The sequence below is a fragment of the Saprolegnia parasitica genome (assembly GCF_000151545.1).
Source record: "Saprolegnia parasitica CBS 223.65 unplaced genomic scaffold supercont2.38, whole genome shotgun sequence".
In the NCBI taxonomy this organism is placed as follows: Eukaryota; Oomycota; class Saprolegniomycetes; order Saprolegniales; family Saprolegniaceae; genus Saprolegnia; species Saprolegnia parasitica.
Window position 1 is genome coordinate 284402 of NW_012156432.1, and position 10218 is coordinate 294619.

The window sequence follows — 10218 nt, forward strand, 5'->3', positions numbered from 1 at the left end:
CAATGCGAGCTTGATTGCCGTACATTTTGGCGAAGGAGGACAAGAACATTCTCTTCCTCGGCGAACCTGGCTGCGGCAAAACCACGATTGTCCGCGAAGTCTCTCGGCAGCTCGCGACCAAGTACAACGTCTGCATCGTCGACACGAGCAACGAGATTGCAGGTAGTACTCTTTCTCCTCAAAATAGTGGAAACGAAACCCTAATCACTCTGATTTTATTGTTTAGGCGACGGCAACATTCCGCACATGTGCGTGGGCTTGGCGCGCCGCATGATGGTGCCGTCGCTCGACAAGCAAGCCGCCGTGATGGTCCAAGTGGTCCAGAACCACACGCCCGAGGTCATGGTCATTGACGAGATTGGCCGCCCGAACGAAGTCGAGGCCGCGCGCACGTGCAAGCAGCGCGGTGTGCGCATCGTGGCCTCGGCGCACGGCGACCTGCGCAAGCTGCTCAAGAACAAGCCGCTGCGAGGGCTTGTGGGTGGCATTCAGAACGTGACGCTCAGCGACAAGACGGCCAGGGAGCAGCAGCTGAAGAACGACGGCGACTCGCTGCGGAAGACTGTGGCCGAGCGCGGCGGTGCACCGATCTTTGAGGTGATTGTGGAGCTCCGGCGCGGGCAGTACGACACGTGGCGCATCATTTCGAACGCGGCGGACGCGGTCGATGCCATTTTGAGCAACACTGACTACGAGACCCAAGTGCGCACGCGGACCGCCGACGGCAATGCGTTTTTGTTCAACACGGAGAAGCTCTAAGGGAGCATTGTACATGGAAGACTTTATGAGTGCTACCTATTGCTCCTCGCAAAGACGACGTGCTACGCTACTCTAGAAGGTGCTGGACACCAATGGCTGGGCACTAGATTGTCATCGAGATGACAAGAGCTAGGCAGGCAGGGGAGAGGCTGGAGAGGGCGTCGAGGAGGCGACATGGTCAGGGCGACGCGATGCTGCCATCCAGAGGATATGACTTCGATGGGCCAAACGTCCTGTCCTTGGGCGCAGGTCGACTTCGGAAGTTCGTTGGCAACAAATTTTGGCGCGTAAACTGAATCCTCGGAAGGTTCCGCGAAGGGCCGCGAATGGTTTGGGCGAAGATTCGCGAGTCGCAAGCGCGCCGTTGATTGGTGAAAAGTTGACCAATCGAATTCCACGACCGTGGACATAGCTCGTGGACATCATGCGTGGACATAGTGTCATCTGCCCACTCTGCAACTCGCTCCCAACCTATAAGAACTACCTCAGAATGGTCGCTTCGCCCGAAACCCACGCGTTCGTCAAGGCGACGCTCGCTTCGCACGGTGTCACGGTCTTTAGCAAGACGTACTGCCCCTACTGCACGCAGGTCGACTTCTCCAACGTCAAAGGGCCATCTCAAAGTGCAATCTCCCCAATAGGCCAAGTCGGTCTTGACGTCGGTTGGCGCGCCGTACCACGTGATTGAGCTCGACGTTGTCCCTAACGGCGACGAAATCCTCCAAGCGCTCATTGAGCTCACGGGCCGCCGCACGGTACCCAACGTGTTTGTCCAGGACGTGACGATCGGCGGCGGCTCGGACGTGGCGCAGCTCCAGCGCGACGGCAAGCTCGTGCCGCTCCTTCAAAACGCTGGTGTCCTCGTCTAATTTACTGCGTAAGAATCGCTCGCTTTTTCCAACAAATTCCCACAAATTCCAAACCAACGCACAACTGGCCGCCAATTTGCATGTCAATCAAAAATAGAGGCGCGGCGATGATGGATCTTGCGGTGGCAAGGTCGCTGCAGACGTGTCGCATGGCATAGCACTTTGACGCTTGGCTCCACCCATATCGCCTCGTCTACGAGTAGCATTATTGCGCGTTGTTGAGGCTCGCCTTGCATGATGTCGTGGTATTGGACCGACTAACTAAACTCGGTGCCGCCGCGTAGTTTAGTCGACGCGAGGACCATTGCTCGTGGAATTCAGTGCTATGTGCAATTAAAACGCGTCCTATTAAAAAACACGTTCATGACCATACAAAACGCAAGTGTGTTTCCGGAAGAAGCGTGTTTTTTTCACGCTTCGATAAAAATCCAAAAACGAAAAGCGAAGGGAGTGCGAAAACCCCTCGGCCGACAGCAGCAAGCAGCATGGTCCACAGCTCCAAGTACGACCTCCTCGTCAAGCTCCTCCTCATCGGCGACAGCGGTACCCTCCCATCCTCCTTCCCGGCCGAGGTAGAGCTCATGCGCATGCGGTAGGCGTCGGGAAGAGTTGCCTCCTCATGCGCTACTCGGACGACACGTTCACGTCGTCCTTCATCACGACGATCGGGATCGACTTCAAGGTCAAGACCATCGACGTGGATGGGAAGCGCGTGAAGCTCCAGATCTGGGACACGGCCGGCCAGGAGCGCTTCCGCACGATCACAACAGGTACTCGCATGCCATGCAGTGACCACGACGACGACGCTATGAATAGCCTACTACCGCGGCGCCATGGGCATCCTCCTCGTGTACGACGTCACGGACGACCATTCGTTCCAGAGTACGCATCGTTGGCTCTACCTCATGCCTCATGTGCTGACGCAGATGTGCGCAACTGGATGCGCCAGATCCAGCAGCATGCGAGCCCGAACGTCAACAAGATCCTCATTGGCAACAAGTGCGACGTCGACCCGTCCGAGCGCGTACGACTGCGTCCACGCCTTACCACGTGGCTCAATCTGTCTCGACGGGCGTAGGTGGTGACGACGCAGCAGGGCGAAGAGCTCGCGGCCGAGTACGGCGTGCAGTTCTTCGAGACGAGCGCCAAGAGCAATTTGAACGTCGAAGAAGCGTTCCGGTCGATTGCGGTCGACGTGCAGAAGCGCCTCGCCGAGTGCGAGAGCGACCGGTTAGACGTGGCCAACGAGCGCAAAATCAAACTGGACGACCACGCTGACCGGACGTCGGACGGCTGCTGCTAAAGATCGATCGACTTCATATATTGAGTTATACAAGCAGCGCGCGTTGCATCTGTTTGGTGTAGAGCTCCAGATACGTCGCAGGGACGTACCCACCGACGTGGCCGATCTGCACGAACCACCACGGAGCCGCGAGCGACGCGTCGAGGACAACGACCTCGTCTCCTGCGTCCACCTACGCACGCATCACAGACCCAGAGACACGTTATGATCCTACCGTCAACGTCGCATCGTCCGCACTGCCTTGGAAGGCGTAGAGCACGCGGGTCGACGGCGTCGGGTCGAGAAACCCGGCCGTGATCGAGAGACGGCTTGCAGTCGGGCTCGGCGAAGGACCGCGAAAGCCATCGAGGAGCGCGGCAATCGCGTCGGGGACCAAGACGTCGCGACGGGCGCCATGCACGAGGCGCTGGTGCAGCATGAGGAAGAGATGGTCCACCCATGCATCGGGGGCATGGGCCTGGATGAACATGGCGACGTAGCTTTCTTGCACCGGCGGGGGCGGTACATGGGCGAGCGCCACAATCAAGAGCGCCCACGCCTTGTCCCTACGTTCCATTTCCTTATACGAGCAAAACACCATATTGCTCGTACCGCAACGCGTCGCTGGGCACGTCCGTGAGCTGCTTGAGGATCTGCGCGTACACTTCCGCGCGCAGATCTGGCTGCGCGATCGCTTTCGAGATGAGCTCGACCACGAGGTCTTGCGGTGTCCCTTGCCGACGCAGGCCCATGTAGCCTAGTACCGACATGCTGTCGCATCGGAAGCAGCACTAGTATGGGAATGCAGTACCAAGGATAGCCTTGAAGCAACGGATCGCATCGCGCGTGGCGGCAGGGGGTAATAGCGTCAAGGACGTGTGCAGTGGCTTGGCACTAAACTTGAGCATACCATCGACCAAGTCTTCTTTGGCGCCGCTTGAGCTCAGGCCGTAGAATCTACAAAACGATATGTAAATTGTGTACATTTTACAGACAATAGTGGACCGCGCATTGGCAAAGTCGGCTTTGGCCCGCAGCAGAGGCAGCTGCGACGGCAAGAACATGCCCGCGTGCACTTTGAGAAAGCGCTTCTGAAGCGCGATCGACCGACCAATCACGGCGGCGCGGTCGTTGGCCTCGACGGCCTTGGTGAGCTGCTGCTTGAGCGCGTCTTCGTCGTCCTCATCGCACTGCGGCTCGTCGATCGGCGGAGTACCCTTCTCGCTTTGCGCCGCCGTTGCTGATTGCTGAGCTGGAAACAGCGGCTGCCACGGACGCAATACCTCGGGCGCGGTGGACGGGTCCTTTGACGCCGCGCGACGGGCGCAGACATACTGGCGTGCGAGCCGGCGCCGCCACGCTGCTTGCACCTGCACGACCGACGCGGATCGGTGAAGCACTCGCAGCAACTCGAGGAGGTCGTGGGCGGGCGCGTCGTACAAGACGAGCGACGCGCCGAGCCGCGCGCGCAAGCCGAGGTCGCGCAAAAGGGCCTGGCAGTCGCGCGCCCCTGGCGCTAAGCGCTGGTACATTTGGAAAAATGCGCTGTGCGGCACACGAAAGGCGAGACCGTGCGTTGATAGAGCGACGGCGGCGAGGACGCCTGCCGCCCGCAACTGATCGAGGACGACCATCGGCTCGAACGTTGCGGTCGCGCGCGTGCGGTTGGGCGCAATGCAGCACACATAGCGGGGATGCAAGAGCGCGACGTCTTGACGCAGCGCGGCGAGTTGCGTGCGAAAGTCCGCCACCGGCGACCGCGCTCGCGCTGGGGCAGCTTGAAACAGCGCCTGGAAGGCTGCTGGCAGCGCGCTAAAAACACGCCACCTTAGCATGACGTGGCTCACGGAGGCACCGACCTTTGGGCGACGAGCTCGGCGACGCTCGGCGCGGCCATGTCCTTGTTGCCCTCGGTGAGACCGTCGGCCGAGTACGTGACGACGCCGGCGTAATGACGCACGCCAAATACCATCGGTGCCTTTTGCGCAACGAGCGCGGGTGACGACAATGTGCGCACCTGCTGCGCCAGTCGCGCATCGCTGCCCCGCATCACGCGCGAGTGCTCTTCCAAGAGATGCCAGATCCCGTCGGGCTTCTGCACCATTGCCTCAGGTACGTCCTCGCAAGGAAGGATGATACCTTGTCCAAGAGGTCCAAGACGACTTGGTGGTCGTGAAATGCCACCGACGGCGCCGCGACGCCCTCCCGCGCGTACAGCGCAAAGTCGGCGGCCATGATCTCACCTTGCATTTTCTGCTGAAACACTTCGTTCGTGTAGTTGATGCAGAGCTGGTTGAGGCCGTTCACGGGAAGTGACTCGAAGCCAACGACGTCGAGAACGCTCAAGCGCAGCGCGTCAGACGACGCACCACACGATGCGTTGCTGCGCGTAGTAATGTACTCGAAGAGTCGCACGTAGAGCGCCTTGGCCATCGCAGCGGCCACGGATGCCGCGCGCTCGGGGCCATGCGGCATGTGTTGCCGCTCGAGCTTGCTGCCAATCGTGAGCACGGTGACACAGAGCGCGTCACGCAGCGCATCGGCAGGCACACGCAAGAGCGTTGCAGCAGTACCCAGCGCGGCAGTGTTGGCCACCTACGTCATCAGTATGCATGCAAGCTGGTGCATCGTGCCAACAAAGAAGGCGTACGTTGGAGCCTGTCTCCTTGTCCGCGATAAAGACGAGGTTGCCCAGGTGGAGGATGGCAGCCACGACGCCGAGGAGCCAGTCGACATCGAGAATACCCACGACGCGCAACGCATCGAGTGTTGCGTCCAGCCCTTTAAACGCAGTCTCATCGGGGCCGCCCTACCGCAAAACCAGGTAAGAGGCGTGTTTATAGACGTTTGGAGCCAACCTCGGCATCGGTCAGGTACGCGTACTCGCCGAGGCCAAAGGGCGCGAGGCCATAGTCTGCCGCACGCTGGGAGCAGAGAAGCTGGTAGAAAATGAGATAGTTGCTCTCGCCATTAGCCTGGCGCACGACTCGCGCCTTCTCCAAGAGGTAGCATATGATCGACGCGCCGACCACCGAGCGCGTTGACGGGTCCACGTGCAAGGTTACGAGTTTGGAAAAGCGACTGCTGCTGCCATTGCGAGGCGTCTTGGCATGCCCAAACGCAGTCAGTGCCGAATGCGCGCCAAGCACCCCAGACCTACGCGCCGCCATCAGCAACTCGAACGTTCATGCAGACGTGCACCGACCCGTTCTGTTCGGTGAGTGCGGTGAGAAGGTGCGTCGCGGCGGCCGTCTTGCCAGCGCCGCTCTCACCACTGACAATAATCACCTAGGCTTCAATGCTACAGCCGTCACTTTAGAAGGCAAACCGCGCACCTGGTTTCGGCCGTCCTGAAGGAGCGCATCGAGCGCCGCCTGCGCCATGGCCGCAAGACTGGGCGCGATCCCAGAAGCGCTTGTACTCGATGGTGGCGTCGGTGGCGCACCAAAGGTTTGCAGTGCCACGAGCATCCCCGCCGACGAGCCCACCCACGTGTGCAGTCGCCCCTATAGAAATGACGATGGTCATATCGAACAGATGTCACGTACCTCGAGGAAGCGCTTCTGAAGCATGTGCAGCACAGTGGGCTCGGTATCGTACGCTGCGAGCGTAGCGAGGTCGTCGACGTTGCGCCGTAAACTGGCGTCCGTGACTAGCGCCTTGGCATCCGGTACAGGCACGTCTTCGAGCATCTCGCCGTCACCAAGCACCGTCGCTATTCCCGGGCGCGGACGATCGACGATGCGCCGAAGCACGTAGCCAGCTGCAGCGTCGTCGACCCAGAGGTAGGTGGGACCATGGGTGGAGGCGACCATGCTCAGTCGCTGCGCTCTATAGACCCGTTATAGCTTCAATCACGGAAGCGAGCTCGCAGCAAGCACGTACATTGGATCCAGCGTGAAGGATCGACCGTCGGCCGTCGAGTGTACGTGTGGCGTTGCCGGCTACAAAGCGAGGCTGAATGATCCCAATGCTTTTAAACGACATGTTACGCAGCGGGCGGTGCAAAGCATTTTTGCGATGTGTCCTGGGCAAAGCACCGACGCCTCGAATGCTGCTTGGGGTAGGAGAGGTCTGGATCTATCCAATTCATCGTCGTCGTCGTCTTGATTACTTGAACGAGAGACAGCAACGAGCGTCGTGACGAGCGACTGCACTTTGCGCGGAGGCACAATGGTTCGGGGACCGTGCGCTATGGGTTTCAGAGACGCTGACCGCTTCAGAAGGCTCGCGTGGATCGCGTCTTTTGTGTTCAAGCACGAGAGGAGCGACGGGAGCTCACCGATCGAGAGCCACTCGGCGAGCCCGAGACGCCAGACAATAGTGTCAGTCTGGAGCTCACCGCGGAGCCAGAGGCTGCGCAAGAGCTCCAGCGTCGCGGGGCCGTGGATTTTGTCGTCGTCGTTGGCGTAGAACCATCGTGTCTCGGCCATCGCCACGTGCTTCACTCCACAGCAATTTTGAAACGGTTTCTATTTGAAACGATCTGGCTCCGATGGGGTGTTTCCCGCCAAAACAAATATCCTGCCTCAAATATGTACTTTCAACTAAAGAAAGGCGAGGCGGATGAATGCAATCTTGGCGAGTGTCCTTACCACAGATGCCATGCACGATCCACGATCGCCCAACGAACGAGCCTTTCTATGCACGCGTCCTCGTCGTCCTGCCGCGTCATCCGTCGTCTTCGCAGCACGTTCAAGAACCATGTCATTGGCACAGACGAGGAGAAGGAAGCGCGGCGTGCGGCTGCAGCCGGCTGCCTGACCCTTCTCGAGATGGCTGCACCTTCAAGGCACCACACCGTACCAATAGTGCCGATCAGAAACTGGAGAAGGTGGGACATACCCAAGAAGCCGCCGAGGCGAGCGTGCTACAGTTCATGCCCATCCAACGCTGGCGCGGTGCTCCAGTCTAGGCACTGCTGCAGCGCCCCCAGCCGCGCCAAGCGCTGCAGTTTGTGGGCTAAAGTATTCTCATTGTTCCAACCGATTTCTCTACGCAAGCGTATGCAACCGCGCGACAGGCCAGCGTCACGCCCATGGTCGCGTCAACCTGATTCCCATGGGGCTCGTCTCGACCGCGACGCTTGGTCGCAAGTGGCTGCCATAGGAATGTACTTGCTTGCACGAGACCCGACGAGCCTCTAATTCGTACCTGGTACGAATTAGACGACGACGACGCGTGCTCCCAGCCTCTCGCGCGATACAAACTGCAAGACGTCCACCACCCACACAGACGCCATCTGAATCTGGTAGATTCCGCTCGGACGAATATCGCAATGTGATTGGCCTTTTATGCGGATAATCCGGATAATCAACGGCGTGGGCAGCGATTGCATTCAGTTCCAATCTTCCTCGACGACGTCGACGTAAGCAGCAGCATGGCGCCGACGATGGCACCGACGACCGACGCTGCGCCGACACGGACGCCGATGGACATGGCGCCTATGCCGATGGCCGATGCACCGCCAACACCCATGACATCGATGGAGAAGCGGCTCGCCGGCTACCATGTGCTGCACGACCAGGGCTTTTCGTTCTTGGCCGACAATGCGTACATCCGGTCAGGCTACCGCGTCAACTACTCGGCCTCGCACTGCCTCCAGTCGCTCTTCGAGCTGCACAACGAGACGTGGAACGTCTGGACGCACATTGTGGGCTCGCTCATCTTTGTCTGCCTTCTCGTGAGCGTCTTTAGCATGGAGGTCCCGCTCGAGGCGTCGACGGCCCAAGTCGTGTCGCCGGACGTCTTGTACCTCCAAGGCGGCCACCACACGCTGGCGTTCTTTGAGAAGACCATTGCATCGAACGCGCTCTTTACGAAGGAGCACACGTCGTACTACACGGTCGACGCCGTGCACCAAGAGACGGTTGTCCGGCGCATGCACGTGGCGAGCGAGATCCTTGGCCACACGATCGCGCAGATCCCGAGCCTCCAGCGCTTCCATCAGCTCCTCGAGTCGCACGCTGGCGATGTCTCGCACCTCCTCTCGGACCAAATGGAGACGCTGTACAAGGAGCTCACGCTCTTGCACGCGCGCTTGCACCCGAGCACGAACGCGACGGCGGCGCACGACCAGACGCTGCTGCAGTGGGTCGCGTCGTACAACCAGATCCACCGCATGAAGACGCAGCTGCGCCTCCGCGTCGACGCCTTTAGCTCGTTTCTTCGGCAGCTCGACACGCCCAAGGCCTACCCCTCGGTGCAGTACATGCTCCGCGAGTTTCACGGCCTTACCGACAGCGTCTACAACGGGCTTCATGTGCTCTCGGAGCTGCATCCATCGGCCCTCGCGTCGTCGGTCGTCGGTCTCTGGCCGATCGCCGTCTTTATCGGGAGCGCCGTCGTGTGCCTCACGATGAGCTCGGTGTACCACCTGCTCTTTGTGCAGAGCCCGCGCGCGTCGCTGCTGCTGTCGCAACTGGACTATGCTGGCATCATCCTCATGATTGCCGGGTCGTTCTTTCCGGTCATTTACTACTCGTTCTACTGCAACCAGTGGGCTCTCAACGCGTACCTCGGCATCGTCTCGGTGCTCGCGATAGGGTCCTTCGCCGCGTCGCTCATCCCGGCCTTTGGCAAGTACCCGAGCGTGCGCTCGGCGGTGTTTCTCTCGATGGGCTTCTTCGGCGTCGTCCCGATCGCGCACCTCATTTACGAGTTTGGGCTCATGGACGACCACGTGCAGATTGTGCTCAAGCCGCTCCTGGCCATGGCCGGCCTCTACGTGCTCGGCGCGGTCTTCTACGGAACGCGGTTCCCCGAGCGCCTCTACCCCGGCACGTTTGACGTGTGGTTCTCGTCGCATCAGCTGTGGCACATTTGCGTCGTTCTCGCCGCCCTCGTGCACTATGTGAGCGCGATGCAGCATTACGAGTGGCGCTGGCAGACGGGCTGCCGCGCCTGAGAGTGCAATGGTAAGCACACGACGACGTAGCAGCGTTTGTACAAGTAGTTTTAAAGCACGTAATAGGAGTAGTAGACAGTGGGTCGCCGCCGCTGTGCAGGTTGGCGAGAGAGTAGGCTTTGTCGATCGCAAGGCAAGTGACCTCGTTTGGTTGAATGATAACTGGATTTTTATTATGCTGCTTGGTCTTAAATCGAGTCTATAGAAGGCCCAACTCGTGGGCCCTGGCTAGCAACGCGCGCAGCACGGTCTCTTCGTACTCGAGCGCCGCGTCCCGTTGCCCTAAAGGAACCGGTGCGAGGCATGGGGTGGGTGCGAGGACCAAGTGCGGCTCGAAAGCCATCAGCTGCCCGGTCTCGATCGCTGTGATGGCGCGAACGAGCGTATCGATAGCTGCAACG

General features: G+C 59.8%; 6 protein-coding genes across 6 annotated transcripts in view; 4 read left to right on the forward strand and 2 right to left on the reverse strand.

Moving 5' to 3' along the window:
- The window catches only part of SPRG_20611 (hypothetical protein), a gene marked incomplete at both ends in the record, with an annotated part of 1930 nt that extends 1171 nt beyond the window's left edge, over positions 1-759 (forward strand). Inside the window, 2 exons of the mRNA XM_012347829.1 lie at positions 36-165; positions 227-759. Coding sequence (XP_012203219.1) covers positions 36-165; positions 227-759 — 663 coding nt within the window. The remainder of the gene's footprint in view (positions 1-35; positions 166-226) is intronic.
- Positions 760-1196: 437 nt separating this feature from the next.
- Positions 1197-1686, forward strand: SPRG_08568 (hypothetical protein). Its single transcript, XM_012347808.1, has 2 exons — positions 1197-1348; positions 1401-1686. The coding sequence occupies exons 1-2, from the start codon at positions 1250-1252 to the stop codon at positions 1626-1628; spliced, it is 327 nt and encodes a 108-aa protein (XP_012203198.1). The 5' UTR covers positions 1197-1249; the 3' UTR covers positions 1629-1686.
- Positions 1687-2064: 378 nt separating this feature from the next.
- SPRG_08569 (hypothetical protein) lies at positions 2065-2969 on the forward strand. Its single transcript, XM_012347809.1, has 5 exons — positions 2065-2171; positions 2225-2398; positions 2445-2510; positions 2555-2652; positions 2707-2969. The coding sequence occupies exons 1-5, from the start codon at positions 2114-2116 to the stop codon at positions 2929-2931; spliced, it is 621 nt and encodes a 206-aa protein (XP_012203199.1). The 5' UTR covers positions 2065-2113; the 3' UTR covers positions 2932-2969.
- SPRG_08570 (hypothetical protein) lies at positions 2933-7074 on the reverse strand. Its single transcript, XM_012347810.1, has 14 exons — positions 6903-7074; positions 6796-6854; positions 6459-6741; positions 6246-6416; positions 6116-6198; positions 5769-6066; positions 5561-5719; positions 5050-5505; positions 4770-5005; positions 3916-4722; positions 3722-3867; positions 3523-3667; positions 3146-3476; positions 2933-3103 (listed from the first exon to the last, which is right to left on the reverse strand). The coding sequence occupies exons 1-14, from the start codon at positions 6921-6923 to the stop codon at positions 2957-2959; spliced, it is 3342 nt and encodes a 1113-aa protein (XP_012203200.1). The 5' UTR covers positions 6924-7074; the 3' UTR covers positions 2933-2956.
- Positions 7075-7111: 37 nt separating this feature from the next.
- On the reverse strand, positions 7112-7343 carry SPRG_08571 (hypothetical protein; the record flags this gene model as incomplete). Its single annotated transcript, XM_012347811.1, has 2 exons — positions 7112-7127; positions 7171-7343. 2 exons carry the CDS (start codon positions 7341-7343, stop codon positions 7112-7114), a joined length of 189 nt encoding a protein of 62 aa, XP_012203201.1.
- Positions 7344-8261: 918 nt separating this feature from the next.
- On the forward strand, positions 8262-9900 carry SPRG_08572 (hypothetical protein). Its single transcript, XM_012347812.1, has one exon. The coding sequence runs from the start codon at positions 8291-8293 to the stop codon at positions 9815-9817; it is 1527 nt and encodes a 508-aa protein (XP_012203202.1). The 5' UTR covers positions 8262-8290; the 3' UTR covers positions 9818-9900.
- The last annotated feature ends 318 nt before the right edge of the window (positions 9901-10218 follow it).

Bases quoted from the DNA above. Each gene is read 5' to 3' on its own strand.
- SPRG_08568 (XM_012347808.1), top strand. From the start codon at position 1,250: ATGGTCGCTTCGCCCGAAACCCACGCGTTCGTCAAGGCGACGCTCGCT. The intron at 1,349-1,400 runs GTCGACTTCTCC...TCTCCCCAATAG, and splicing joins ACTGCCCCTACTGCACGCAG to GCCAAGTCGGTCTTGACGTC.
- SPRG_08569 (XM_012347809.1), top strand. From the start codon at position 2,114: ATGGTCCACAGCTCCAAGTACGACCTCCTCGTCAAGCTCCTCCTCATC. The intron at 2,172-2,224 runs GTACCCTCCCAT...CGCATGCGGTAG, and splicing joins CCTCCTCATCGGCGACAGCG to GCGTCGGGAAGAGTTGCCTC. The intron at 2,653-2,706 runs GTACGACTGCGT...CGACGGGCGTAG, and splicing joins ACGTCGACCCGTCCGAGCGC to GTGGTGACGACGCAGCAGGG.
- SPRG_08570 (XM_012347810.1), bottom strand. From the start codon at position 6,923: ATGCTTTGCACCGCCCGCTGC. The intron at 6,067-6,115 runs GTCGGTGCACGT...GGCGGCGCGTAG, and splicing joins GCACTCACCGAACAGAACGG to GTCTGGGGTGCTTGGCGCGC. The intron at 5,506-5,560 runs GTACGCCTTCTT...CTGATGACGTAG, and splicing joins ACAAGGAGACAGGCTCCAAC to GTGGCCAACACTGCCGCGCT.
- SPRG_08572 (XM_012347812.1), top strand. From the start codon at position 8,291: ATGGCGCCGACGATGGCACCGACGACCGACGCTGCGCCGACACGGACG.